The sequence below is a fragment of the Poeciliopsis prolifica genome, unplaced genomic scaffold, assembly GCF_027474105.1.
Source record: "Poeciliopsis prolifica strain line A6 unplaced genomic scaffold, Auburn_PproV2 SCAFFOLD016, whole genome shotgun sequence".
NCBI lineage: Eukaryota > Metazoa > Chordata > Actinopteri > Cyprinodontiformes > Poeciliidae > Poeciliopsis > Poeciliopsis prolifica.
In genome coordinates, this window is record NW_026562391.1 from 3,092,171 (window position 1) to 3,118,363 (window position 26,193).

Consider the following 26,193-nt stretch of genomic DNA (forward strand, 5'->3'; position numbering starts at 1 on the left):
TTGTTTTAAAACCTTTTATTATTTTTATAAGCTTTTTCAATAGCGTAAAAAAACAGAACATTTCAAAATCAGACTGGGAAATAAAAGTAAAACTAATGAGACGTTTATTCCCAATAAAAATAGGAAAAGTTGGACTTGGTGCGGTATTAACAGGCTGCTTTACCAAAACCCTCCCGCTGCTTAGACAGCGACTCCGGTGGCTAACTTCAGTCCAGACGGGGAAATTAGACAAAGAGGAATATAAACTGTAATTCCACTGACCTAAAGCAAGAAGTCACACAATACAGTAACAACCAGGGTATGGTATAACAATCTAAACACTAACAATCATTGTTTCAAGAGTACAAGCAGTATATGTTACAGAAATTTAGAAAATATGAATGTATATGAACGTTGTTGTTCCATCGCTGGCACCGAAAACAAGCTGAACCTCCCGCCACTCTTCTCACAAACTTTAGAAGCAACATTTTAACTCAAGTCGTAGCAAAACAGATTTGTATGTACAAAAGAGGAGCCGTTTTCTGTCTCTACCTCATCCACCGTCAGCTTCAATGTTTGAAAATGTAATACAGCGACACAAACTCAAAGAGCTTGCTATGTAAAAAGCAACTAAACTTTATGTAGTTGGAGGTCCAGTGTGAAGTCTGGGTTCAGGGATCGAACGAACGAACAAATGCCCATCACTCAGATTTCTTTGATTTGTCTCTCCTCCTCCTCATTTATGCATTTCGGGATTTTAATACGTCTTGACTCCGACTGTGAGAGGCGAAACATTTTCAGAGTTTAACCTCGAACAGAAGTAAAAAGTAAAAACAACAGTCTGCAGACATGGTGGATTATCTGTGTGTGTGTGTGTGTGTGTGTGTGTGTGTGTGTGTGTGTGTGTGTGTGTGTGTGTGTGTGTGTGTGTGTGTGTGTGTGTGTGGCCCTCGACGTCAGAGGCGGAGCGCGTTAACCATGGGTGGTGTCGTCCTCCACAAAGTCCTTGGCCTGCTCCGCTGTGATCACATCGATGTGACTCACCTTAAAGCACAAAGACACAGAGACGCTTCACATCAATGCCACTCTGACCAAGCACCAATAATTCAGGTTATGAAACATTTAACGCTGAAGAGTCTCTGGCAGAGCGGGTCCATAAAGAATTGAGGGAAAACCTCAAGGAAAGTTCTCCATTCCTGCTGAACTTTTGTGGAAAAATGATTAAAGTGGACAGGGTAAGATGGAGGCCTCTGATTGGACGAAGGCAACTTTATAGCTTTTGATTCAGTTCAAGTTTCAAGAAAATGAGCTTTTTTTTTTTTAAAGGTTTTTGCAAGGAACATTAAAATACTTTTTAACGACACTAAATTACTTGGTGAATTAAACTAATTCAATATAACATTATCATCAACTCGGTGACACATCATTACAGCATTTATCTCTGTTGGATTTCAGACAAGTATTAAAATTCTCATTTTGCACAAATTAAAGAGGATACTAAGTGTAATAATTATATTGACCTCATATGAAATACTTAAGACTTTACTAAATTGAAATAATTAAATTTGAGACATTATGGCTTCCTAAGAACCTTTAGAAATGTGGTAGAGTTTATTTTTTTATTATTATGTTCTTGAAAAGCAAAATACGTTTTCCTTCGTTTTTAGGACACGAGCTCCAGGAACTCCGACTTTGAGAAATTGTAGCTTCTGCTGAAGTGAAGATCAGAGGTAATAAAGTCTTAAATTCAACCAGAGTATAGAAATGATTTGCTTAATATATATTCGTATGTATAAATTTAATCTCCTCTTTGTGTGAAGAGTCTTCACCGCCTTTTTTTAGCTTATTTAGCTAACATGAAATTCAAGAGGTCTTGAAGTTACAGATTTTAATGTGTCTATAAGAACCAGAAACCAACCTCTAATGAGTAATTTAATAAAATAATTTGCTTAAAAGAAAATAGTCATCTTCCAGCAGACAGGAGCGCCTCACCTTGTTCCTGAATTTGACTCCGTAGAACTTGTCTGCCGACTCCAGCAGCTCCGGCCTGAAGGTGGTGGTGATGAACTGAGCGTGGCCGGCCAGCTCCACAATCATGTCTGCAAAAAATAGAAAACAAAGCCCGATAGGCATCTTTACAGTTGTTTGTAATATAAATATCACTGTCTATGCTGGATGCTGCATATAGAAAGAGATGACATACAAACTTTAAGAGTTCCCACATATATTCTAGACACCAGAAACTATTTTTTGGTGCTGAAAGTTAATGATTCTGATTAGTCCAAACGCTTGTTTTCTTTACACAGCAGCAAGCCCATCGGTGTCACCAGTTTATCATCTCCGCCTCTAAGAATTTACGCCAGAGAAAACATTTCTTTAGATTGAAGTCAAAGCTTCACAGAAAAAGAATAAAACTGATCTGCTCCACGGCGGAGCAGGAATCATCAGCTGAAGGACGGTGGACGCTCCGCTCGGTCCGATTTGATCTCCGTCACGTCGTTCCAGTTCAAATTTTGATTTTTTACTGCATACTTTACGAAATGCCTTTCGGTGATCCCTAGTCTTTGAATCTCGGATTGTCGAGCCAATGTTGTGAAAACGTGTATTTTCCCATGAGGAAGTGTACAATGGCAGCTCAGGCCCTGTCAGTATCGTAGTTATCTTTTTTTTAATACAGATTTTAGTAAAACAAACTTATAACAATAAGTAAGGATCAATAGAAATTAAAAATATTTTGAAGGGATGATGAAAAATGTACTACCTTTAGTTATTGGCCTGCATTCTTACTACCTTTTACTATCGCGTGGAAACCCTGTACATATATAAAACTACATTTTATACACACATATATTTGCAGATAATAAATACAACATTTCCCCGACCCTAATAATCATCACAGCAGGTGGAAGAAGGCGGCCGATCCTTTACCTGACACAGCCTTCCTGTGCTGGGCGTCCAGGGCCTGGTCGATCTCATCGAACAAGTAGAAAGGAGCCGGGTCGCACTTCTGGATGGCAAAAATCAGAGCCAGAGCCACCAGAGACTTCTGACCTCCGGACAGCTGCTGCATCTCCCTCATCTCCCCCTGCTTCCCCGTGAACGACACCTGCAAGGCAGACACACAAACCCACTGATCTCAGCTGATGCTTCCCGTCTTAATGCACATTAATCTGTTTCTGTGGGCCCAGACAAAGAACCGGAGCGGCTGTGACGGCTTTCATATGGATTACTCACTGCATGACTAACTTCACCTTGGTTGTGTTTTGAGGGGACGGAGCCGTGATGAGGGATGGGTTTTTATTTCCCCAGCAGAACAAAAAAACCATGCAGATACACTCAGAAACCTTTTATACATTTATACAAAACCTTGATGGTAGCATACAAATCACAGTTTCTGTGACTACCTTAAATTTAAGACTTCTAAAATTAATTAAGAGTTCATTATGAATGAAATTTAAGATCTGTATCGTGCCAGAAATGAGGTAAAGAAACAACCTTGAACCCCCAAGTTTTTTTGCACAGAATAAATGTAGCATCGTATGAAGATAAATTTGGCTTAAATCATGAGAAATGCAAAAAAACCTTTCAGCTAGTTAGCTTTTGTTTTTGCTTGCTAGCTAGCTAGTTTTTCTCCTCCCTGTTTCCACTGCAGGAATCAGAAGCATTGGTTACTGCTAACAAAGCTGCTAATATACTTTGCTATATTGCAAGGTATATTAGCAGCAAGTTACCTCTGATCTCAACCACCTTGAGTCACAGAACACAGTGAAGAAACGATTGCCACAAAGGGAGAAAAAAAAACAAAGAACGTACAAGATTTAAATAGTCCTCCCACCACGAAATTTAAGACCTGTGATTAACATATCTAAGACAAACTTACCTTTTTGTAAATTAATTTAAGCCTTTTAAGATTTTATTTACGTGAATTCAAGACATTTTAAGACTTAATGAGGTTACACACACTCCCTGTGTCGACATTTCCAGACGCTTTCTGTTCACAATCAGGAGGTTTTGGCTCAGATTACCATCACCCGATGCGTTTGCGCTCAGTAAACGATGAAACGACTGCTCCTTACTCTGATGCCGACTCCTGTGAACTGGTCCACCGAAGGAACGCTGCTCTGGGATCCGGATCCCCTCTCGCTGCCTTCTCCCCCCTCGCCCTCGTCCTGCGACTGGCTGCCTTCGGCGTCGCCCTTCTTCATCACCAGCGTGGCTTTGCCTCCCGGGACGAGTTTCTGGAAAACCTCGCTGAAGTTTTTCGACACCTGAAAGGAAAGCATCGGGGCCGTTATCGTGCTTTCTCGTGGCGCCAAGTGGTTTTCATCCATGACCCTGCGATCTGCTCGCACCTGCTTAAAGGTGAGCTGGATGGCCTCGTATTTGCGCAGCTCCAACACGTTCATGAGCTCCATGATGGATTTGTAGCCACGATCCAGCTCATCCTGACGCTTGATTAGCTTCTCCTTCTGCTCGGAGAAGTTGACGAACTGATCCAGGGCCTTCTTGTTGACGTGGCTGTACTTCTTCAGCTCCGTGTTGCACTGCTCCAGCTTCCTGAACAGCTGTTGCATCAGAAACAAAATAAAACGATACATCATGTCTTTGTTAGCAGCTACTGCTGACGTGCTATGGTCCAGCTTTGCAGGGTGCGATGATTGATTTATTTAGGCTCTGCCTCATTTCATTTATCAATTTGCATGGGAAAATAAACAACATATGCAAGTATGGTAATTATCTTTACGGTAATGATTTTGTACATGGCTTCTGCAGGTTTCACCCAATCAAATTTAAGACATTTTAAGACCACTATGAATGAAATTTAAGACTTGTAATGCAACAAAAGGATGGGGAACTATTCCTTTCCTTTTCAGTTTTTACCCTACTTGTCATTATAGCTTCATCTGTGGCTCTTCGTTCCCTTTTGGTTTCATGCTCCTCAGTTGTATTTTCCTTCACTGTAACAAATTTGCTGAAATAAAATTCTTAAACAGGGAAGACTGGTGTGTAAAATCCACTAAACCTGTGACGTCAAATGCTGCTCCTACACTGGTGCTAGCAGCAGTAGCGCCAGACATTTTCTGGCGAGCTAGCCAGGAGATCAAGGCAGACATTTCTGGGGTATGTTTGTAGCTCTTAGCAGCAGTTTTGTGCTTCTCACACTGTATTTGTCTCTACAGTTTGAATCCAAGCTGTTTTTCATTTTTATACAGAAAGCAGCCAGCATCTTATGGGTTAGCAACAGATGAACGTTGTCCATCCAATCAGTGATAAATTTGCACTTAATAGATGCAAAAAAAAAAACAGATAGCTAGCTGGCAACTAGTTATGTGTCGAGGCTACTAGTTACCAGTGGCTTCGACATAACACGTGTCATATTTCCACACGGCTATTCCAAGCTCTCCAGCAACACGTTTATCCTTTAAAATCACTAATGGCCAAAGCAACACGAGCGGCTTCACCTCCACTTGAACAATCAGCAGAACCGTCCTGCCTGCGGCTGCCAGAGGAGCAACATTAACTAGACCAAGTGTTTATGAGAAAGTGTGAAGCTATTCTCGGTTTTGTTAAAGAGGAAGGGGGGCTAGAGACACACACACACGCTCACACAAACTCAGACACTTATGAAAGATGCAGCCAAGTCCACTCATCCCTCAGCCTTTGCTCCCAAAGGCGACTGGCTGAGAGCAAAAATTAGACGGAGCACTTGAGTCTGAGTCACGGCTGCGTGGGCAGCTGGTAGGTTGGTAGGTCCTCAACTTTATTCGTACAGAAACACGACTCTAGCCGCTGATTCCCTCGTCTGATTTGGGAATGCGCTAAAACATTTTTAGCGCACCCGCTTAATTATCGTTTAAATATTACTGTAAGAATTGGGCTGGCAACTGCATCAAGTTTTAAAAGGTTTTGGTTTCAAATCAGCTAAAATGATCCTTCATCCCTTTACTACAGTTTAAAGCGCCAACATTAAAATCTAGTTCTAGTTAAATATAAATGTAAACTACTATTTTAAATCCCAGTAGTGCCAGTAAAGTGTTGACACCTTTATCTTGTAACCTTTAACAATGGCCAGGTTTTCAGGCTTTCTGTGGGTTTTTCAAAGTTTTTCTTTCCCACTTATTTTCTGCCTAGTGGTGACTCTCAGCCAATCAGCTCTGCTGTGACGCACTCAGATAAAAGCATCCTCTCAAATTCCAGTGATGAACCAGGGTTGTGTCGCAGGTAACAGCTCAAAACAACAATTTTAAGTTGTTTCCTTTTGCTACCAACAGCATTTTGCAAAAACAAATTGTTCCAATTTATTAAGATGAATCTGTTTTACATATTGAAGAGAACATGTTGAAAGATTAATTGTATTTTAACACCATTATAGTGATTTTTAAAGAGCTCTTAGATAAAAAAAAAATATGGATATTTTTCCTCCATTTTAAAAAGAAAAGCTTTTTAGCTTGGAAAGTTTTTTTCTACTGGGAGGAGAAAAAATGTCTTCAGACAGAAATTCAGATTCAGACTTACAAGAATAATTCTTTAGAGACAAAGAGTTGCACTTTAAAAAGAAATTCAAGGTAACTAATAGTGCCCTGAACTGACAAGGAAGGGAAAAACAAAAAATCTGAGATAATAATTTGACTCTAAATAGTGGCCCATGATGCATTTTCTCACTTGAACCTGAATCAGTTTAGATAAATTCAGATTTAAAATTAAATTTTTTCTAAGTTAGCAACATTAAACAATCTCTATTGTCCTGAATGGGAATTAATTTATTGCCACTTTAATTTTTAAATGTTGCAATGCAAAGTAACTAAAATACAGACACCAGAAAAACTTCATCAAGAGCGAATAAAGTTAGTGGGAAAAAAAAGGAATGAACAGGCACCTGCCGCCGCAAAATAGGGACCATGCTGGTAAACGTGTGTGTGTGTGTGTGTGTGTGTGTGCGTGCGTGTACCTGTTTGAGTGTGAGGGTCTGGTACTTCTCAAAGGCTTCCTGAGGCAGGGAGCCCAGTTCTCTAATCTTCTTCATGCACTCCTCCTTCTTCTTGAGCAGCATGCCCTGCCTGTTGGTCATTTTCTCCAGCTCCTTGGTGTCGTGGTTGATGGCGTCGTTCTGCTCCTTCTCGATGTTCTTCCACCGCTCCATGCTCTTTATATGGTCCTTGATCTCCGCTTCCGTCTTGTCGATGAGACCGTCCAGGTCTGCGAACGGGAAACAATGCTGTAGTCTGACAATTAGCTCTCCAGATAAATACTGGGAGAAGTATTTATAGCTCTTGGACATTTTCAGTTCATCATGTCACAAACTGATTGGACCATTCAAAAAAATGAACAGAATTGTATCTAAACCGGGTTGTTCTGTTTTCAGCTCCATCCATATCAGCTCTGACCAGCTTTTTTGTTCCAAATGAAAATCACTGCAATTTCTCCCGAAAAAGTTCAACTCTGGCCTCACCTGAAGAGGGCGCCAGCCTGCACGTCCCCTACATTGACTTCATGTAGGTCTCTTTCAACAGACCAGATGAATTAATGCCCCCTAAGAGGTACTGCTGGGTATTGTCAAAAATCTCATACTCCAATTCAATTTTGATTAATGTTAAGGAGTAGTACACCAATAATTAATTGGATTATCTCTTAATAATTGTATACTTTACTTCTTGGACCTACCGTCTGATCGAGCCAAAGTCTCTTTAACTCGTTTGTTGATGCCGTCGAGCTCAGACGTGGTCGCTGTGAGAACCGTGCCGCCCTCTGTCTCACGCAGCTCATTCAGCTCCTACATCATCATTACAGTTTCAAAAACTATTACATGATTCCTGTGCTGTGGATTCCTAAGAATAATTAAAAGAAATTCAAAGGACAAATTTCCCATTTTTGTTTCCCAAAGCATAGGTCACCTGTTCGACTTGATCAAGACGTTTCCTCAGGTTCTCGTTGAGATACGTTTCCACTCGGGTCATGATTCCCTCCAGCTTGATCCTCTCGTTTAACAGCTGCCTGTTGTCCTGCGAGGAAACAAAAGAGGTCAAAGCTCATCCATTAGATATTAACTGGTCAATTCAAGACGAATAATGTTGACTACGCTCCTGCATCACAAAAACAAACACCACAGAAGCACTGAGTAAAGAATTAAAATAGTTCCTCTATTCAAAACTGTGAGTTATATGACAGTGTGAAGTCGTTTATCCAACACGGCTATTCATCATTAAAAGAAGGGGTTACAGAGAGAAGGTGGAGTTGCTATGCGATGATGATGAGAGAGGAGCTCAGTGAGATGGAAACAGACCACAGCTGCAGTCTTCTGGAGGACAATGGTGGAAAACGATACAATGGAGGCAGCAGATGTTTATTGTGAGCCACGTCCGCGTGAAGAGGCGCTCCTCATTTCCCCTTCAACAATTACATTTTAAACGCGCCTTTTGATTCCAGTCAGAAGCGCTCTCACAGAGGCAAAAATAACAACTACAAATCGGCCCAATGAGCAATGGGATTCAATTATAACGTTGTGTTTAAGGTCTTAAAGTCGTTTTTTTTATAATCGCTGCAATCGAACCAGAGTCTGAGTGAAACGTCAGGATGTTGTCAGCTGATGACAACATAGCTGACAACATCTTTAAAGACTTAATATCCAAACGAATGAGAACTGAATAATCCAAAAAACTCTTGAAGAAACTTGAATTAATATGAGATACAACATTTAATTTCCCTTTGGTATCAATAAAGTATTTTTGAATTGAATTATGACATCTGGGATAATTCAGGAGATGATTGGTTCGTTTTTCCACTGGACTTAATGAAGAACCACAACCGTCCTTAATGACGATGAAACAAGTTCCTTAAGTTTTGATTATCTGCCTGATCAAAACTAAAAAAACACAAATCAATAAAATAAAAAATAGATGTATCTAAAGTGTGGCAGCTCCAAGTATTTTTTCAAAATTTCGCATAATTGAAAAAAAAAAAGAATCTAATTTTTTTCTTTTCAAAATTGTGGGAACCCGAATTCATAAATTTTGTTTGACTTTTTTTCTTTTTTCTTTTGACACATTTTAAAATGTATCAAACGTAAAAATCTGTTTTCACAGTAATCCCACAAGCTGACATTAAATCTAGTTTTAAATAACTCCAGCCAATCACTTCACAAGGATTTTTCCACGTCATAATTCAGAGGACGATTAGGAGCTTCTCGGCGTTTCTCCTGACCTGCTGTAGCTGACGGATCTCGTCGTTGAGGTCGTCGACGCGCCTCTGGTCCTCCAGGCTGAGCTGGGAGAGGAGGTCGGTGCCGAGCTCGGCCTTCAGCGACTCCCGGGTCGACTCCATGGCGTGGAGGCTGGCCTCCAGGCTCTGGAGGCTGCGTTGCTGAAGAGAAAGAACAACAAATGTTCTCGCATGTCAGCAAATGTTTTCAGCATTCTGACCCATGAATATTTCACAATTTGCAACGTTGACGCTCAAATTTCATTTTTGTCTATTTCATACATTGAGGTACAAATGCTTAATATGCTTTTACAGTTTTTCACATTGTTTAGTATTTAGTATAACTCAAACGGTATGAAACTCCTGAACCCTGTGGATAAAAACTATTTTGTCATCCAAGCGACAAAAAACTGAATGCATGTGTCTGAAAAATGATTTGAAAGTTTATGCCTTCATCTTCTTGCAACATCGACTGCGTGTTTGACAACTTCACTTTCTTGTACAATCTTAGGATCTTAAGCATGATTTGTCGCTACGTCAGTAAAACGATCCTATCGTAAGATAAGAGCTCAAGCTAATTTCTAAAGCAATGAGTTTCTTTTTTTTTTTTAAATAAAAAAATAAAAACGCCACTTTCAGACTCATTGAGAACAGACAAAAAGAATGTTTTTTCTATGCATTTATAGTTTTTCCAAACACAGAAAATGTCTCCAATCCTTTTAAGACTGTGTAGAAACCTGGAGAAATCAACTTGATGGTCTGGTCAACGCTAAACACCAGTCAGAGAAGATGTCTGACCTTGGGCATGAAGGTCTTCTCAGACTGCTGCCTCTTCTCCTTCAGCATCTTCATCTCTGACAGGATGCTGTCCCTGGAGGCCTTGAACTTCCTCTGCTGCGTCTCGATCTGCTGCATCTGGTTCATCAGCTGGTCGATCTCGTTGTTGATTCGTGGAGCGGCCATTAAGGATTCACACGACGTCCTGTTGCTTCATCACAAACAGCTGCAGCTACATGGTTGTCACTGACTTAAAGGACATATTTTTGTTTCTGTGCACTCTAAGAGGGTATAAAATACTTCTTCAAATAATAATCAGTGCAACATATATTAAAAAGAATATAAAACTGATATTTATTGAGAAAACAAAAATACGCTAACCAGCCATCCTTCATATAGTGGGAATGTTTTTATGTTTACATTTCTGCTTTGGCTGCACTGTGTCAAATGAACCAAAACCTTGGAAAGTTTGTTCCCTCCCTCGCCTGTGGCGGCGCTACACCAAGAATGAAACTAGATGAAAACCTGTGAGGAAGACATGACCACAACGTCCTCCTTTCTAAAATATAAACAAAAATGTAGTGGAGTCGGATTTTAGTTTAGATTTAGAAATAGCTAGTGAGACACATTTCTCTCGCTCGCGCAAGATGTAAACATTTGTTTTGGTTGTATTTATTACCCAGAATGCCCTGTGCTATAGAATCCACTTCCTGCTTTTGGAGCTGCCTAAAATCCGCCTGACTTTCACAAGATCTTGATAAAAGCCGACCAAACAGGGCTGGTGTAAATAGAAATTAAAATCTAAGGGGAAATTGATTAATTCTTGACAAGAAACCCCATCCAATGTGTTCAATATTAGTAAAAATACAAATATAACCAGGAGTGATGTAAAATTTGCACACAAAAAAGCAAAAAAATCACTAGCTTTGTTTTAATGGAACAAGCGTTCACTTGGCCAGTGAGACTCCTGATCTGTTCAGCAACCCCAGTTTTTTCTGGCAAAAATTAAATAAAATCAACAAACCCATGTATTTTTTCTGTGCTAATGCATTTATTGTCAGTTTGTTTGACATTTTCCGCAAAAATGGTCAAAAGTGACTGACAACTCTCACCCGTAGGTGTTGGTATTTCTTCCTTTAACTACACTGCTTCCTCATTGCTACTTGAAGACGGGTTATAGCCAAGTGATCAACCAGGAGTCACATCTACTGTCATACAAGAGGGCAAATATCCCACAATTTCTTGCAAATATTTCTAAAGAAGCGCCACAAAATCTGAGACTGATTGCAGAAAATCAAAAAAAAAAAAAAAGGGGGGAAAATAGAAAATTGCAAAAGCATTTTTGAGAGGCTGGAGATTACTCAGCAGGGAACAGAGTTTATTACAGGGCTGCTTGGAGGAGTTTTGGTGCAACCCATTGGCTTTAATAATGTGACCAGGCTTGGGGAGAAAGAAAACTAGAAAGAGCAGCTCCTCATCCTCATCCTCCTAAATTAATAGGCAGATGTATTGATCTTCTGGATCTCTGCAGTTTAAAAATACTTAGGCCAACTAATCTGTCAATTAAACTAAACGAAAAGACAGAAAGATGAAGTAACTAGAAAAAGCTTTAACACATTTATGGTTTAGCTCATATGAGAGTACAAATGCTAATCAGGTTCCATTATCATGAGGTTAACATGACATTAAATGCACCGGGAAGCGTCAAGCTCTACTGGGACGTTAGAGAGAAAAATGAAAACAGAAAAGGGAGTGAAGTGCAACAACTCGTACTTTTCTACAGGGCAGCCAAGGAGAGAGGCTTTTAGTGACTCATTTCAGGGATGAAAGACGAGATCCTGCTTCCCTTGCTTGCTCACACACAAATACACACACATCTGAAAATCCACAGTAGATTTTTCCCTCTGTTTGCATTCGCACGTCGGTGTGAGGCTTTAGATGCTGCACGCATTTTCAAATCTTAGCAGCGGAGAAAGTGACCATTATAGTGCACACGCGTGTTTCAAATCCCACCTGATCCGCTTGTCATGCTTTTCATGTGCTGCCGTGAAGTGAATCATGGCTTTAGCAGACATGACCCAATATACACTAATCCTTCATGACCTGCTGAAGCTCTCCTCCCACTGGCTCTCGGGCAGCTACACCCCCACAATGGATCTAACCCACGTCCAAAACGGAGGACAGCGCCGTGTTCCCGGACTCCTATGACTGCTCCGGATTTCCACGTTAAAACCGGGGCTGAAACGATTCATCACATGACTTGTGACTAAACAATTGTTGAAATAATAGCCAACTAATTTAGTAATCAATTAATCGTTGACTTTGAGAATATGGACTCAGAAAAGAGGCCATTTGCTAAAAGAACACACTCAGAGCAGTAATTAAACCAAACTATACAAAATATATATCTCACCTTTGTCCTCGAAGGCGGAGCTAGGTCCATTAAAGATTAAAGGATGTCTCTAAAACATGCATTAAATAATCAAGGCAACACTGTAGGCATGTTTTTGTTGAGGGAATAACATTGTATGGAAAGATGAAAAAAGTCAATCTTACATAATACTACCTATGATGGAAAAAAGCTAAAACTCGTAAATGTGTTCCACCCAGAACTTCTCAAGTGGCAATTTTTATTTTGGTTCAAACGTGGCAAAAATTTCCACATTTTTTCATCTGATTAGAATAACAGACAGGATGATAAGTTCCTAAAATAATAGGGTATCCAGATCCACCCTCTCAATACTGCAGCTCAGATTCCATAATTGGATGTAGCATAAGGTCAATAATCCGGCCTCCAGAACCGCTAAGCTCGGGCCATATGAAGGTTTAGCGCAAAAATGGGGCTTGTGTCAGAAAACCAATTTCAATTCAACAAACACTTTTACATTTGAGGTCGTATGCATAATTTTGACCCCATGTGGATTAGAGAGAAATCAAAAAATGAATCCAAACTTGCTAATATGTTGCTAAAAGAAAGACTCAAACAATTAAAAGCCCAAAGCGAATGACATTCCTGTCCATAACAGGCTCTTCAAACTGACACTGTGAAGACTTCCTGTGTGTTTTCTGAGCAAAGTAGATTGAAACAAAAGAGTTTCCAGTTTTAAAAACAAAAGTTTCTAAAAGAATAGGCAAGCTGAGTTTACGATAATCTCGAGCACTTAATCAATTTCGAGCAGGAAATATGTGCAGAAACTGTATCGTACCCATTTTTATAGATTCTCCAATAAACATACTTTCTATTTATTTCATCCGGAAAAATTAGAAAATTATGAATCAGCTAAATAAGGTTTTGTCTGGCCATCAGCCTTACAGAAAGCAGATGATTCTTTTTCGGGAACTGTTCCTGGAACTGGAAGATACGTTTAACAAACAATAGATATTTGATTTTAAACGTCAGACGACTTTCCTCTCAGTTTGGTTTTAGTCATAGGTACATAAAACACAAACACTGCGCTGATCCCACCGACTTCCTCCTTTTTGTGAAGACTCCAGCATGAGTCATTTTACTTTAATCAATACATCTGTGTGTGGGGGATATTATCTGTTTGCTCAAGTGATCACTTTACATAAACTAGGTGACTCATTATCCGGGAACTCATCCGGTCGTTGGCCAACATTTTCAGTAACCTTGTAAAAATGTCCAAGTAAAGTTATCTGTGCAAATGTTTTGTGTTAAACTTTCTTTTCTGCTTCGCATCTTTGTCAGGAAAAAAATAATAATAAAAAAAAACCTCGTTAAATCGTCCTGGTGAAGTCACTCCGGATGTTTCACTGAGCAGGATATGTTCGATATTCCGCCGCAGGTTCTCGTTGAGCTTGGCCTCCAGCTCGGCCAGCTCCTCCTCGGCCTTTCTCATGTCCTTCTGCAGCTCCAGGCGAGACTTCCTGGTGTCATAGTAACCTCCGGTCAGCGCTCCTCTGTGGCTCACCTGGTCTCCTATTTAAGAAACACGACAGGTTGAGCCTAAAAGCGTGGCTCGCACAATATTACCCTTTGTGTAAATTTTAAGCAGATACGGAGCTGTCAGCGTCATGAAACGCTAAGATTGGCCTACCCTCCAGAGTTATACAGTCCATGGTGAACGCTCGGGCCAGCTGCGTGGAAACCTCCATGCTGCGACAAATCAGCGTCTTCCCAAACACGTGCTTAAAGGCCTTGTCAAAGTTTGGACTGTAGCGCAGCTTGCTGATCATAGGGATGGCGTCCTGAAGACAGAGAGGCAGGAACATGAACTAAAAGGGGTAAACTTATATTCTGAACAAGAATGTTGGAATATAGACAAAACCTAAAGGGCTGCCGAGCCTTTTGCAGAAACCGCATTAAAGCTGGAATATGTAACTTTCTTTTTTAACATATTTTTTTAAAAACTGTTTCCTGACAGTAAAAGATGAGACAATCAGTGAAAAACAAAAAAAACTTTCTTCCTGTGCTCCATCTGCAGAAATACACTGCTCAGTCAGAGACAACCAGTCAAAGCTAGGAGGAGGGTCTTAGAATTGTCAATCAAGCAGGTGTACATGCTGCTCTCACACTCCTGCTTGCTCTTTGCTGAGCTAAAGGTAGTTCTCAGCAACTTAGCCTGCCAGGAATGCTCAGACTAGTTAACGACAGCAGATAGTTTTCCTGTAACAGCAAGTTGATTCTCAGCCATTACCACAATGAGCAGCGTGTACAAGGTTGATTGACAGCACTAAGCGCTTCGTAGATTTTGTAGCACTGTGTGGAGGTGTGTTTTTTTTGTCTGATTATTCATGTCAAGTTATCTTGTCACACTTTTAATGCATATGTAATAAAAAAAAAAACATTTTTGTAAAAGTTAGTCACTGCAGCTTCAACAGTTGGAAATAAAGCAAGATTCTTACATTGGTTTCTGGGTAGGCGGTGTCTCTGACGTCCAGCTTGCTGAGTGGAAGGAAGGTCACTTCTCCAGGTAAGTTCATTTTGTTAAACTCCATGAGGATTTTTGTGCTCACTTCGTCCGTTTCCACAATGTGGTAAAACAGTCTGGAAGACACGAGTTGATTGTTTTACTGAAACACCTGGCAAAATTATATCTATATGTCAATAAAAAAGAGCAAATACATAAAAGATGCCGTTTCAAAATGACCCAAAAACAGATTCAGATGACACTTGTACGCTCTTGGGGTTATGACAATATGTTGGAAACACAGGAAGAAATAAATACAAATTTATTTGAGCGTATATTGTATTAAATATTTCAAGACATTTTGTACCCTTTACAAAATTAGTAAGAAGATTATAAATGTGACATGCTACATTTCTGAAAAAGTTTTATGAAATCTTCAATGTTTCCTTCATTATCAAAAAACTGAAATCGGAGAGGTCAAAGGTGGCTAATCCTGGGCTCATCCCCCCCAGCAAGTCACAAGAAATATTCACCACTTCATTTTCTCCAAGCTCTAACAGAGCATGACTGTCATCTAGAGCAAAGAGGTTTACATGCAATCAACAACTCGTTTGATTTTTATACACTTACCATAAAAGGTAAAGAAAGTTTGTGTTAGGTGGATTATCGCTTCGATGTAAAAATGCTGCCTGGCAACACAATTTGTACCCCTGGGAAAGCTGATTATATTCTTTCAAACTGAGTTTTTCAAGGCAGCAACACGCATACTCCGCTCTGTTGCTCAAAACATAAAAGCCTGTTTTCTCACGCAGATGGCGCCATTTAAATGGACATAAACAGTTGTTCTAACGGGAAAAATTACTGCCAAGAGGCACCATTAAAAAGAAGTGATCAAAGAGTAACTTTATTACTTTTTATGCTTGGAAAAGATGATTGCAGCAAAGAGACGCTAAACGTCAAGCTCTTCCTTTTGATTTCTTGTGTGAATGAAGAAGGCTGCTCTTCTACAACATGTCAGCTGTTTATAAGGGTTTAGGTTCGTCGCCCTGAGAGTGTTAAGAGTATATTGGGCAACACACCAGAAAACACAACTCTGCTTTTATTGACATTATGTGAATTAGTTAAAGATAATTTTCACATTAACCAGCTTGATAACACACCTACTCATTAACGCTATGAACCCTTTGGGATCAGAGGTACTCAAAGTGAGGCCCCTCACCGCTATGTAAAAATAGATTAGATAAATTAGGACAAAACTAAAACTTTTACATAAAAATCTACTTGCAAAAATACTCGATGCAACACAAAGGGATCATCTTTTCCCAGCTTTCTGGTTTCCTCCTACTATTATAGCAACTAGAACCACATCTACTCATCGACTGAATCTTTTAAGTACACCTTGGTGCAGCCAAACCTGCTTTCTGCTGCATTAGCACTTGGCTAAGTAGGCCAAAAGTGTTTTCAAGTGAAAACTGACCAACATGGGAACATACAAAATATTTTTCAAGTCCAAATGCTTCCAAAGTAATGAACACCTTTCAATTAACAAGGACAATGTTCCTACAATATATATATATATATATATATATATATATATATATATATATATATATATAAGTTTTTTAGCTGATTTTGGTATGACAAAAAGTTTGCAAACCCTTGCCAAAGATGAATATGTAAGGAGTTCAAGCTGGGCATTTTGTAAGAAAGAAAAAATTAAAAACAAACAAAAAGAAAACATTTCTCACCGTGTCCCTGCTGTCACTTCCACGCAGGTGTAAAAAGCTGGCTCGCACTCAAAATTATTCATGACAATGCCATGGTAACCATTGATGACATGCTGGTTAATCCCCTTCCTCCTGAAATGCTCCAAAACTTTGTTTATGCTGTCGATACCGTTCAGAATGGCCTGCGGGAGGAAGAAGAGGAAAGATTGAAGACGTATGAAAGGTTTCAAAACGACAAAACAAAAAGTTGACACAGCAAATAAATTCAACGTCGATAACACCAAATATACTTTGCAGTAATTGTTTTTGTGCATCCGTCACCAGAAACGCCTGCAATGTGGAGCGAAAACAGATAAAGAAAATGTCAATTTCAATATAGAGGGAAACAAAAACCGCTAATCTAAAACGCTAGCGAAAAGGGGGACAGATAAGGGCGAGTCCATCAAATGCAGAAAACGGACTGAATCAGCTGGGACAAACGAGAAAATAAATAAATGTATGACATTTGTCCGCGAAGCTGCAAGCGGCCTCCTTTCATCTCGGCTGATATTATTCAGAGGTGATATTTGATTGATGTATATGCCCAGAAGGAGCGGCTGGATGAGGCAGAGACGAGTGAGTCACATGTAAATTTAGCCAGCCGTCATAAGGTGCGAGAGTTGAGGCAGATGAATGAATTCGCTTGACATACCTATCCTGACAAGCAGGCTGAGTCACAAAGTGAATTCTTGGCGGCGTTCGGCTGGGCTCGCCAAGGCACTTTACTTGGAAATCATCAACACTCGCCAATTTCTCACTCTACCCGAGTAAGTGGATATGTGGACAGATTACTTGAATAGATTTGCAGCGTGACAAGTTTCGCGGCACAGAAATAGCTAAACGTGCAAATGTAAGTGGCCTGGTAGAAAACGAGTTTTTCTCCTCCTCGTCTGCAGACTGTGTTGGCTGTCCTGGTTTTCTGTTACGCAAGTCAGTGATTACAAAGTCCTGCGGAGGGACACAGACCTTGCCTGTAGCCGCGCGGAGGAGCTGCTGCTTCTTCTCCAGGTCCTCTCGCTTGGCTGCCAGGGCCTGTTGCTCTGCGTTCTCCTCTCGCCACAGGTAGCTGGACGAACAAACACAGTCGCACACTGTTACGCTTATGTCGCCAGAGAGATCCGGGCCGACTGCGGCAGCGAGGCAAAGCGTTCAGCGAGAATTGAAAAGACACAAAGTGATTGCTGGAGATTCATGGAAAACTCGATGAACGTGTGTTCACTGTCTGCACTGTGAAAAGTTTTGGAATCCTACAGCTTATTTCTTTAGCTATAAGCAAAGACCCAAAGTTGAGCTTGTGGGAATGAGAAAATTCTGCAAAACTATTTTGCATAATTCAGATTTTTTTTTTTTTAATTGATTTAATATCTTGTTTGAAATATTACTGGATATGGGTTAAATATCAGGCATGTTATGTTACTTCTCTAAGAAGTAGGGCTTATCAAGCTATGTTTGCATTGCAAATATGCAACAATATTCGATCCAGAGCTTAAACCTCTGCAGAACAATTACATTTGCAGAGAAGAAACATGCCAACATTAGCTTAGCACTATAACAAACTGCGCCATAAGAAAAAAAATACATCATCCGAAAAGCAAGAAGTTAATTTAGGGAAGACTGCTACTGAATGTGCCAAGACGGAAACAAATAATAAATCTATTCCCAGTTTAGATCGTCAGAGCATTATAGACTTTACTTTTAAAAGAAACAAAAAAACTAATTATGTTGATTTGTTGATTCATACAGAGGCTGATGTGAAAAAAGGTTCAGATTCACTTTCAGAAAACTATCACACCAAGATTGCAACAATTCTTACTTTCTTTCACTCTGGAGTTCATCTTTCTTGTTTTTCACTTCATAATACTTTTTGTCCAGCTCTTCAACCCGGGTCTTCACCTCATTTAAATCTTGATCAAGTTTCTAGAAGACACAAAGAACAAAACTCACACAAACTCTCTTGTTGGGAGCTCTGATGAAAGAAATATGATTTATACTCAATATGATTCAAGGCACATATGAAGATGATTATGAGACGCCACAGAAATAAGCCTGTTAGGGCAGCAACTTCAGTGTTCAGTTTTGAGGTCTTACGTTGTACTGCTCCAGGTTCTTCTCCTTGTTCATCTCTGTGTCCTCCAGGTCTTTGTGGATGGCTGCAATCTGCCTCTTTTTGTCATTTATGGCCTGGTCCAGTGACTTCAACTCCTTCTTGATCCACTTGTCTCTCTCTTCCTTGGAGGTGAACTGACTGCCGCGGCCCTGCTTGGCATACAGGTCAGTCCTCTCTTGGGTAGCTTGAGCCAGTCTGGAGTGAATGGGGAAGCATTAGTAGTCAGCATAAACAATCAGGACAAGATTGGTCAAATTAAATTTTATTAAAGGTGTTAGTTTGACTTAATGTTAGTTTTATTTCACGTCAAACCTGCTTTCCAAAGTTTCTTGTACTTAAAAACATTCCAACTAATGTAAACCCTGATTTCACAGAGCACTGACTGACTCATGGCTTTCTGCTTGGTCGTCAGCTGCGCAGCGATGAGTCATCCCTACCTAGAGATGCCACGCTCCTCCTTTTCCTTCACCATGTTGAATTTGGGTTCCGTCTCCTGAAGCTCCTTCTGCTTCTCCTCGATCTTCTCCAGCAGCTTCTGACGCTCCTTCAGCAGCCGTTTCTGCCAGAACAAACCGATTACAGCAAGTCAAACTTCCCTCTTTTGGTAAACCGCTTTTGCATAGATCGTTAATTATTCTTTTTCCTGGTCAAAATAGGTTAAAAAAATAAATAAATCAAATGAGTTTTCCACTCATTTTGTCAATATTTAAAAAAAAAAAACATAATCAAAAGCTGGTGAAGTTTATTTTTTTGCTCCACTTTAGACAGAGTGTTGTGCTCATCATAGCCAAATTGGATCAATCCAAACACCGGCAGCCAGCATGAAGCTCCAAGCCAAAGAAAAAAATAAACATTTTCTTCTATGCCTGTCAGCCACTTTACGCAAGACCATATGGAGAGTGATCCGTGCCAACTGTGCAGACAAAAAAAATGGCAAAAGGAACGTATAGTGGGCCTGAAGGTGATTCTGCTGATTACTCGTTTCACTTCAGCAATGCTGACATTCGGTTTATCCCATATGAAGTTTGAAAAATAGACGCGGACTGAAATGATTAATCGGCTTTAATCACAATTAATGGCAATTAATTGACCACTGAAATGATCAATTTAGTAATTGATTAATCGTTAACTGGAGTATGCAAACAAAAAAAGGCAACTTACTAAATTAAATACATATTCAGAGCAGTAATTGAGCCAAAGCTACATGTAAGAAGCGGACTTTCCAGTTATGAACCAGTTTAAGCGAGGCGGGTGAAGACAGCCCTCCCTGCTTTCCCACAGTGGTGCGGATGAACACGAGGGGTGTTGGTGCACCGTCACGTGTTTTTTGTGACGCAGATCGGAGGCTTCCGTACCCTCTGTTCGCTGTTGCCTGCCAGCTCATCCTGCAGGTCCTTGGCCTTCAGCTCCAGCTTGGTCCTCTGCTTGATCTGCTCCTGGCGCTCCGCCGACAGTTGCTCTCTCTCCTCCTTCATGGCAGAGACCTTGGACTTGAGCTCGCGCACAACGCGCTCCGTCTCCTGCAAATAAAGAACAAAAAAAAAAAAAAAAAGGAAAGGAAACAAGATTAAAGGGGTGTGTGATCCGTTTTAGAGGAATTTTCACTTGTTGACTCATTAAGTGACAATTCAGCTCCACAAGACATTATTACTGCAAACAGAATATTATTTATTTGTCTAAAAATAAACTAGATATTTATCTCAGTGCATCAAAACTAAATCTAAATTAAAATGAGACATGATATAGAATAAAAACCAAAGCATATGTATTTTTCTACTGCCCAAAAAAAATACATATTTTTCATACAATGACAAGAAAAAGAAGTACTTGTTTATCATCAATTTTATCCTAACAATAAAAATTTTTCAAATCAAAATTGTCATGCAATGAATTCAGTGATTTCTTGTTTCAACTAAAAATGTTTGTTAAAAATGTCTCAATATTTGAACACCTTAAAAATACGGAGGTCTAATCCTGCCAAAGATAAATGAAAAGACAAACAAAAAAATACAGGACATTAGAAAAAGAGAAAACAATAAATAATAAAAGTAAACTAATTATTAAAATGCTAAGACTGGAAAATGAAATGGAAAATAAAATTAGAATTCAACAGAGAAAGCACAAATCCCACAACCCGGCTTCTTCTCAGGATATTTGCTTGTCTTTTAGTCCCTGATGCATCATTCAAAATATAAATAAAATTATGTTGAAAATGCTAAAACAAATATTCATGTCACACGTCAAAATCTAAATAAGTTGGGAAAGTTTTTATTATTTGAAACCAATATTGCAACATTAATTACTTTATCAAGTCATTTATTTATTTCTACATTTACCCCCAATTTTGGCAAGATCAGTCCTCCGTGTTGACATGGTTTGTACATATATATCAGTTTATTTTTCAGCTTTACCTCTACTTTGTCCCGGGCGTCTTGCTGAGCATCACGCAGTTGTCTGGATTTGTCTCCACAGGTCTCTCTCTTGCTTGACAACTAAAGACAGCCAAGGAATAAAAATAAAAACCACAGAATTCAAGAAACAATAAACAAAACCAAGAGGTTTCCTGCTCTACCTAGTGACATTTTTCACTATTGGATGTATACATTTACACCAGTATGTCTTGGTAAGAAATGGACTTGTGTAAATTCATCACCTCATCTAGTTTGGCTCGAGTTTCATTCAGCTCCTGGTTGTAAATGGTGTACTCCAGAGCCCTCCTCATCTTGTCCCACTTCTGGTACTGAGCCAGCTCCTCCTTCTCATCCTCCAGGGTATGCAGACGCTCCTCGATGTACTTCAGCAGCTCATTGATCTTCTCTCGCTTTCCCTCTGGGAAAAACACACGAGCCGGGTTGTTGTGCAAAAATGTCATCTAACGTTTAGTTTAACAGTACATGATGTTCACTGATAATCGCTGCAGCAAAAATCAGAGAAATCAAAACAGCTGTGGCAGAACGTTGTGTTCAATTATTATCCAGATGAAAAGCTGCAAAATACCAGCAACCCTATCTAAAGATGTTGCAGGTTATTATCACCTTACGTTTTAGGGTCATAAAACTCGACATGATCCATCTTATTTTTAAGTTTACTAAAACTACACATTTTATAGCTTTTTACCCGTCTCCTTCATGAGAGAAATACTCTCCTCCTTTCGTTCGTCGTACACTCGCGTTCCTGCCACCTCTCTCAGAAGCTTCAGTCGCTGAGAATCGGGCGCTGTGGCCATTTGGTTGATCTGCAAAAAGAATTAAAATCAATCAAGTCAGCAACAACACAGTTTAAAGCAAAAAACCAAAAAAAACAATACAAAGTCATAGAAGAGACAACAAACATCTGAAACAGCCATCATTACACAACAAAGTGTTGCTCAGTGTTTCATTTATTATGGTACAAAAAGCAACTCTAAACAGGTAGGCTTTTAGTCTAGACTGAAAGGAAGACAGTCTTTCAACTGTTCTACAATTATTCCAGATGTTTGTTCCAGATTTGTGCTGCGTAGAAGCTAAATGCTGCTTCTCCATGTTTGACACTAGTGATGCAGCGCAGACCAGAACCAGAACCAGAAGACCTGAGAGGTCTGGAAGGTTGATACAACACCAACAGACATTGTGATGCTAAGCCTTCCAGGATTTATAAACTAACTAAATGTGGCAACAAAGATGGAAATGCCTAAAGTTAGTTTATCTCATCAAATCTGTATTCTGAAAAATGACAAAGATTACAAATCAACATTGGCTTAAGGAGGCGAGAACATTCTGTGGGAGCCTCCTGTTCATCTCTCACCACAGCAGCATCATTTCACACTGATGAATTTAGGAAAAAAAATAATAGTTTTCTCACTTTTCCCTGCTTGACAATGTAGTACGGGTTACTGCGAGAGAAGCCGGCGCTCTCCAGAAGGTTCATGACGTCATTCTTACTGCAACGACAAATGGGCAGGAAACTTAGAAAGGAGGCAGAGTTGGACGGTTTTCTATGGGACTTTTTACAAGTACACGGACGGGCGAGGCGCAACAATACGCACGTCACCATCTTCTTGTCCAAGAAGTACTGGTCCTTCTTTGCGCCGATGACACGGCGAAGGGAAACCTCCTCTTTGTCGATCTGGAGGGAGAGAAATTTCTCACTAGTGATGCCGACGGTCCCACATAACGGCTGATTTATGCAGTTTATACAACAGTATTACGCAACTGGCCTGGATGCAGTTTCTAACTCAGTTTAGCAAACTTTAGATTTCCACTTAACACTGTTACAATAAAAAATAAATGAATTAATCGCAATTAGTGTGACCATTTTATGGACAATAGTCGTTAAAGAGATGAGAAATGCTGCAAACATTTGACATCAAGTAATTAGTTTGAAATTCCTGCAACATTTGGCTGTTTTCACTGTCCGAACTTAATAATTGAAGGATGCGCAATTTTGGTTAATCATTTAAATGATTGTTGTTTTAGTTGTTCATTTTGGATATTTACATTTTTTTCCAGTTCCAGAGTTAACATTTTCTTTAGAACCTATTTTTTATTTTTTTTAAATCTGTGAGTGAGTATACAATAAGCCATTCTTATTATTATTATTATTATTGTATTAGTTAAAAATGGCTTCAAATTAACGTTATCATAATTTATCACAATAATCTTTGGGACAATTTATCACCCAGACCTATTTCTAAGCAACTAGCATCATTATCATAGTTGAAGCAGAAAAGTAAAATGACACACCTGCAGAAATGTGTTAAATATTTACCCTGAGTACAATTTGTTATCTTGTTAATGCGATACATACAGAAGACAATCTAAAACTCCAACTAACATTAAAAAGAATATCAGTATCGTCCAAAATAAATTTAAAAAATCAGTGTTCACAATTCTTCAGACACATTTATGAGCACTATGATTATTATCCAAATGTCTTAAAACCTTCAAGACTTTCAGCAAAACACTGTTGAAGCCCAAATTCCCAAGCATCTCACAAAGACCAGAAATGTCACTCAACATTATTTTTTATGCATTATCTCTGTAGTTCCAGAACTTTAAATGGCACTGACATTTTGAGGCTCAAAAAGCAATGGCTGAGAGAAAGACAACAGAAAAAATGTTAATTTGTACCGGCAGCCGGTTGTCGGAGTTATCAAATATAATCTCCACAAAAGCTGAAATGACACGTGGACCAGTTCCTTCCTGCAGTAACAGAAGTAGAAAAACATAATAAATAACATTAAAAACTAATTTTCACAAAGATAATCCTGCCATTAACATTAAAATAGTTTCAAGGTGGTTTGAAAAAGTTTTTTTTCTCCCCCAATAGAGCAAATTCAAGCTACATTCAGGAGACTGAACGTTGTCAGAACTCACATGAAGCAGGGCCAGGCGCTGTTCGGGTCGCAGGTGGCTGAATTCATCGCTGAGCACAAACTGGATAGCTGCAAAAGACAATTAAACATCATGGTCACTTCAATATTGTTTTACACGGGTTGGAGAAATTAACTGAAATCCAGAAAAATAAGTAAAGGAGCACGTACCATAGAAAAAGTTACTTTTTCCAGATCCGTTTCTGCCGACTGAAACAAAACAAATTTGGTGAAGTGGAGATATGGAGACACTCGCTCTGCTCGATATTAGCAAAACATTGTGGTAGCAGTGTTGAACACTGTGATGATACTACCGATTACTAACCTATATCTTTCAAATAAATTATTGGCAGACAGAAATTTCCTACTCATAACAAAAAAGACACATTTCCATAATATGTTTCTGTTTCTATGACAGATGGCTGTTTGTTGACTACAGGGTTTCAATCGCCGGATGTCTAAGAAAGAAAACATAAAAAATCAACCAAATCGTTAGTTAATGAAGGTTTGCAAATACCTTCAAAAACTAAGGTGTAATGAAGGTTTCATGGAAAATACCAAAACTTTTGAGATCAAGTGATTTTATGTCTTATTTGAACCTACGTACACGGTCTTTCTATCATTGTAAGTTCTCTTATTGCTACTTTGGATGACATCATCTGTTCTGATGTACATCTCTTTTGAAATTGTTAAACCTATTGGAGTTGTTCATATAAAAGTTTAGTCAACATTGCATGCAGCAGCAGCTAGCAGTGGAAATTATGATATGATAAACATTGCATCTCTAATTGAAACTTCCATGCAGGACAAAAACACAAGTTGAAACAAAAAAAAAAAGCACAAACTCACCGATCACATTGTGCTTGGGACTAAATGGATCCACAACAGTTTGATCCCTATAACTTCTGAACCCCTGGATAATGACCTGCAGATAAACAACCATAAAAAAAGCACCTCCTTTAGTAATAACAGTGACAATGTGCAATTAGCGTCGAAATGTCGGAAAAAGGCAGATTTAGGAAAGCTTCTTGCAGAATAGACTCAGTATCTTAACTTTGCATGTGGGGATTTTTGCATCAAATACAGATCCTAAAAGCGGGACTGGGCCATTTGGCACAAGCGCTGGCGGCAGCTTTCATTCAGAGCGTTACCAGCCTTATAACAACATAATATAATGATTATAATAGACAAAGTGCAATCAATGTCTCATTTGCATTGCAGAGTTACCTGCAATATAATGTTGGTAACCACTGGCTTAAAAAGCATAGCACTAAAGGTATGAAAATCCACACCGATTATTAAGCTAATAGCGTTAGCTTAGCCTCTTGACATGGAGACGTGCAGCAGTTAAAAGATAAAAAACAGGCCACACCGACACCTAACTTTACAGAAAAAAACTTGACTTTGATTGCATTTTCAGTTTCTTTATTTGGTTTTATTAAGGAAGTCGCATATTACGTGTGAAATCTTTACAGCGTTTAGTAGCATTAGCATACCGTTAAGCTAGCACGGCTGTAGATTAGTTAGGCTACACCGTGCAGAAGCCCAGTGGCTAGCTTACCTGTTTAATATACATGGCTGCTTTTACAGGACGTCCCCTGGATAACACCTGGAGAATACTGTCCCCCACACACTAAACAAAACAACCCGAGTAATTAGAAACAATAGAGCAACTGCTGCATATATAAAAAATAATAATAATGACGGAGTATGCTAACGGAGCATAACATGGAAAATGGCGGCGGGGGCGGGATAGAGCGGCTCGTACCATTTGGTGGAAACGGGGTCTCCGTGGCTAATAAAAAAAGCGCGGATAAATTGTGTGTATTTTTATGAAAAATCGTACTCTTGAAGTTTATGAACTTCTATTGATGTTAACTATGACACAGTCGTGTCAAATTTGGCTCCAAAACGCTTTATTGGTATTCAGGTCTCCTTCCCTAAGCAGTTGGTACAGTCCGACACTTCTCCTCTGGGCGCCAAACAACATTATTAGTGCAGTTCTTCCTTTACCTGCTGTTCTTTAGGAGCCAGCTGCTGAGAGCAAGGTGCATTGAGGAGTTTCATCAATAGGTTATCTGCATTCATAAACAAAAAGGTGATTCTATAACGCCATTTAGAATAAAACATCAAAGTCTATGGGACCAT

The 26,193-nt window shown here is 39.4% G+C and overlaps 1 protein-coding gene across 1 annotated transcript; it reads right to left on the minus strand.

Moving 5' to 3' along the window:
* smc3 (structural maintenance of chromosomes 3) lies at positions 1-25,791 on the minus strand. The gene is made up of 29 exons (XM_055041104.1): positions 25,607-25,791; positions 24,895-24,970; positions 24,217-24,255; positions 24,050-24,117; positions 23,804-23,875; positions 22,720-22,799; positions 22,536-22,614; positions 21,813-21,930; positions 21,349-21,524; positions 21,107-21,187; positions 20,051-20,215; positions 19,133-19,254; positions 18,677-18,890; positions 18,402-18,505; positions 17,555-17,654; positions 16,571-16,731; positions 14,818-14,959; positions 14,010-14,160; positions 13,739-13,891; positions 9,973-10,124; positions 9,178-9,336; positions 7,872-7,979; positions 7,642-7,750; positions 6,929-7,176; positions 4,332-4,544; positions 4,056-4,247; positions 2,908-3,085; positions 1,972-2,078; positions 1-1,023 (listed from the first exon to the last, which is right to left on the minus strand). Exons 1-29 carry the CDS (start codon positions 25,619-25,621, stop codon positions 952-954), a joined length of 3,654 nt encoding a protein of 1,217 aa, XP_054897079.1. The 5' UTR covers positions 25,622-25,791; the 3' UTR covers positions 1-951.
* Positions 25,792-26,193: the final 402 nt, after the last annotated feature.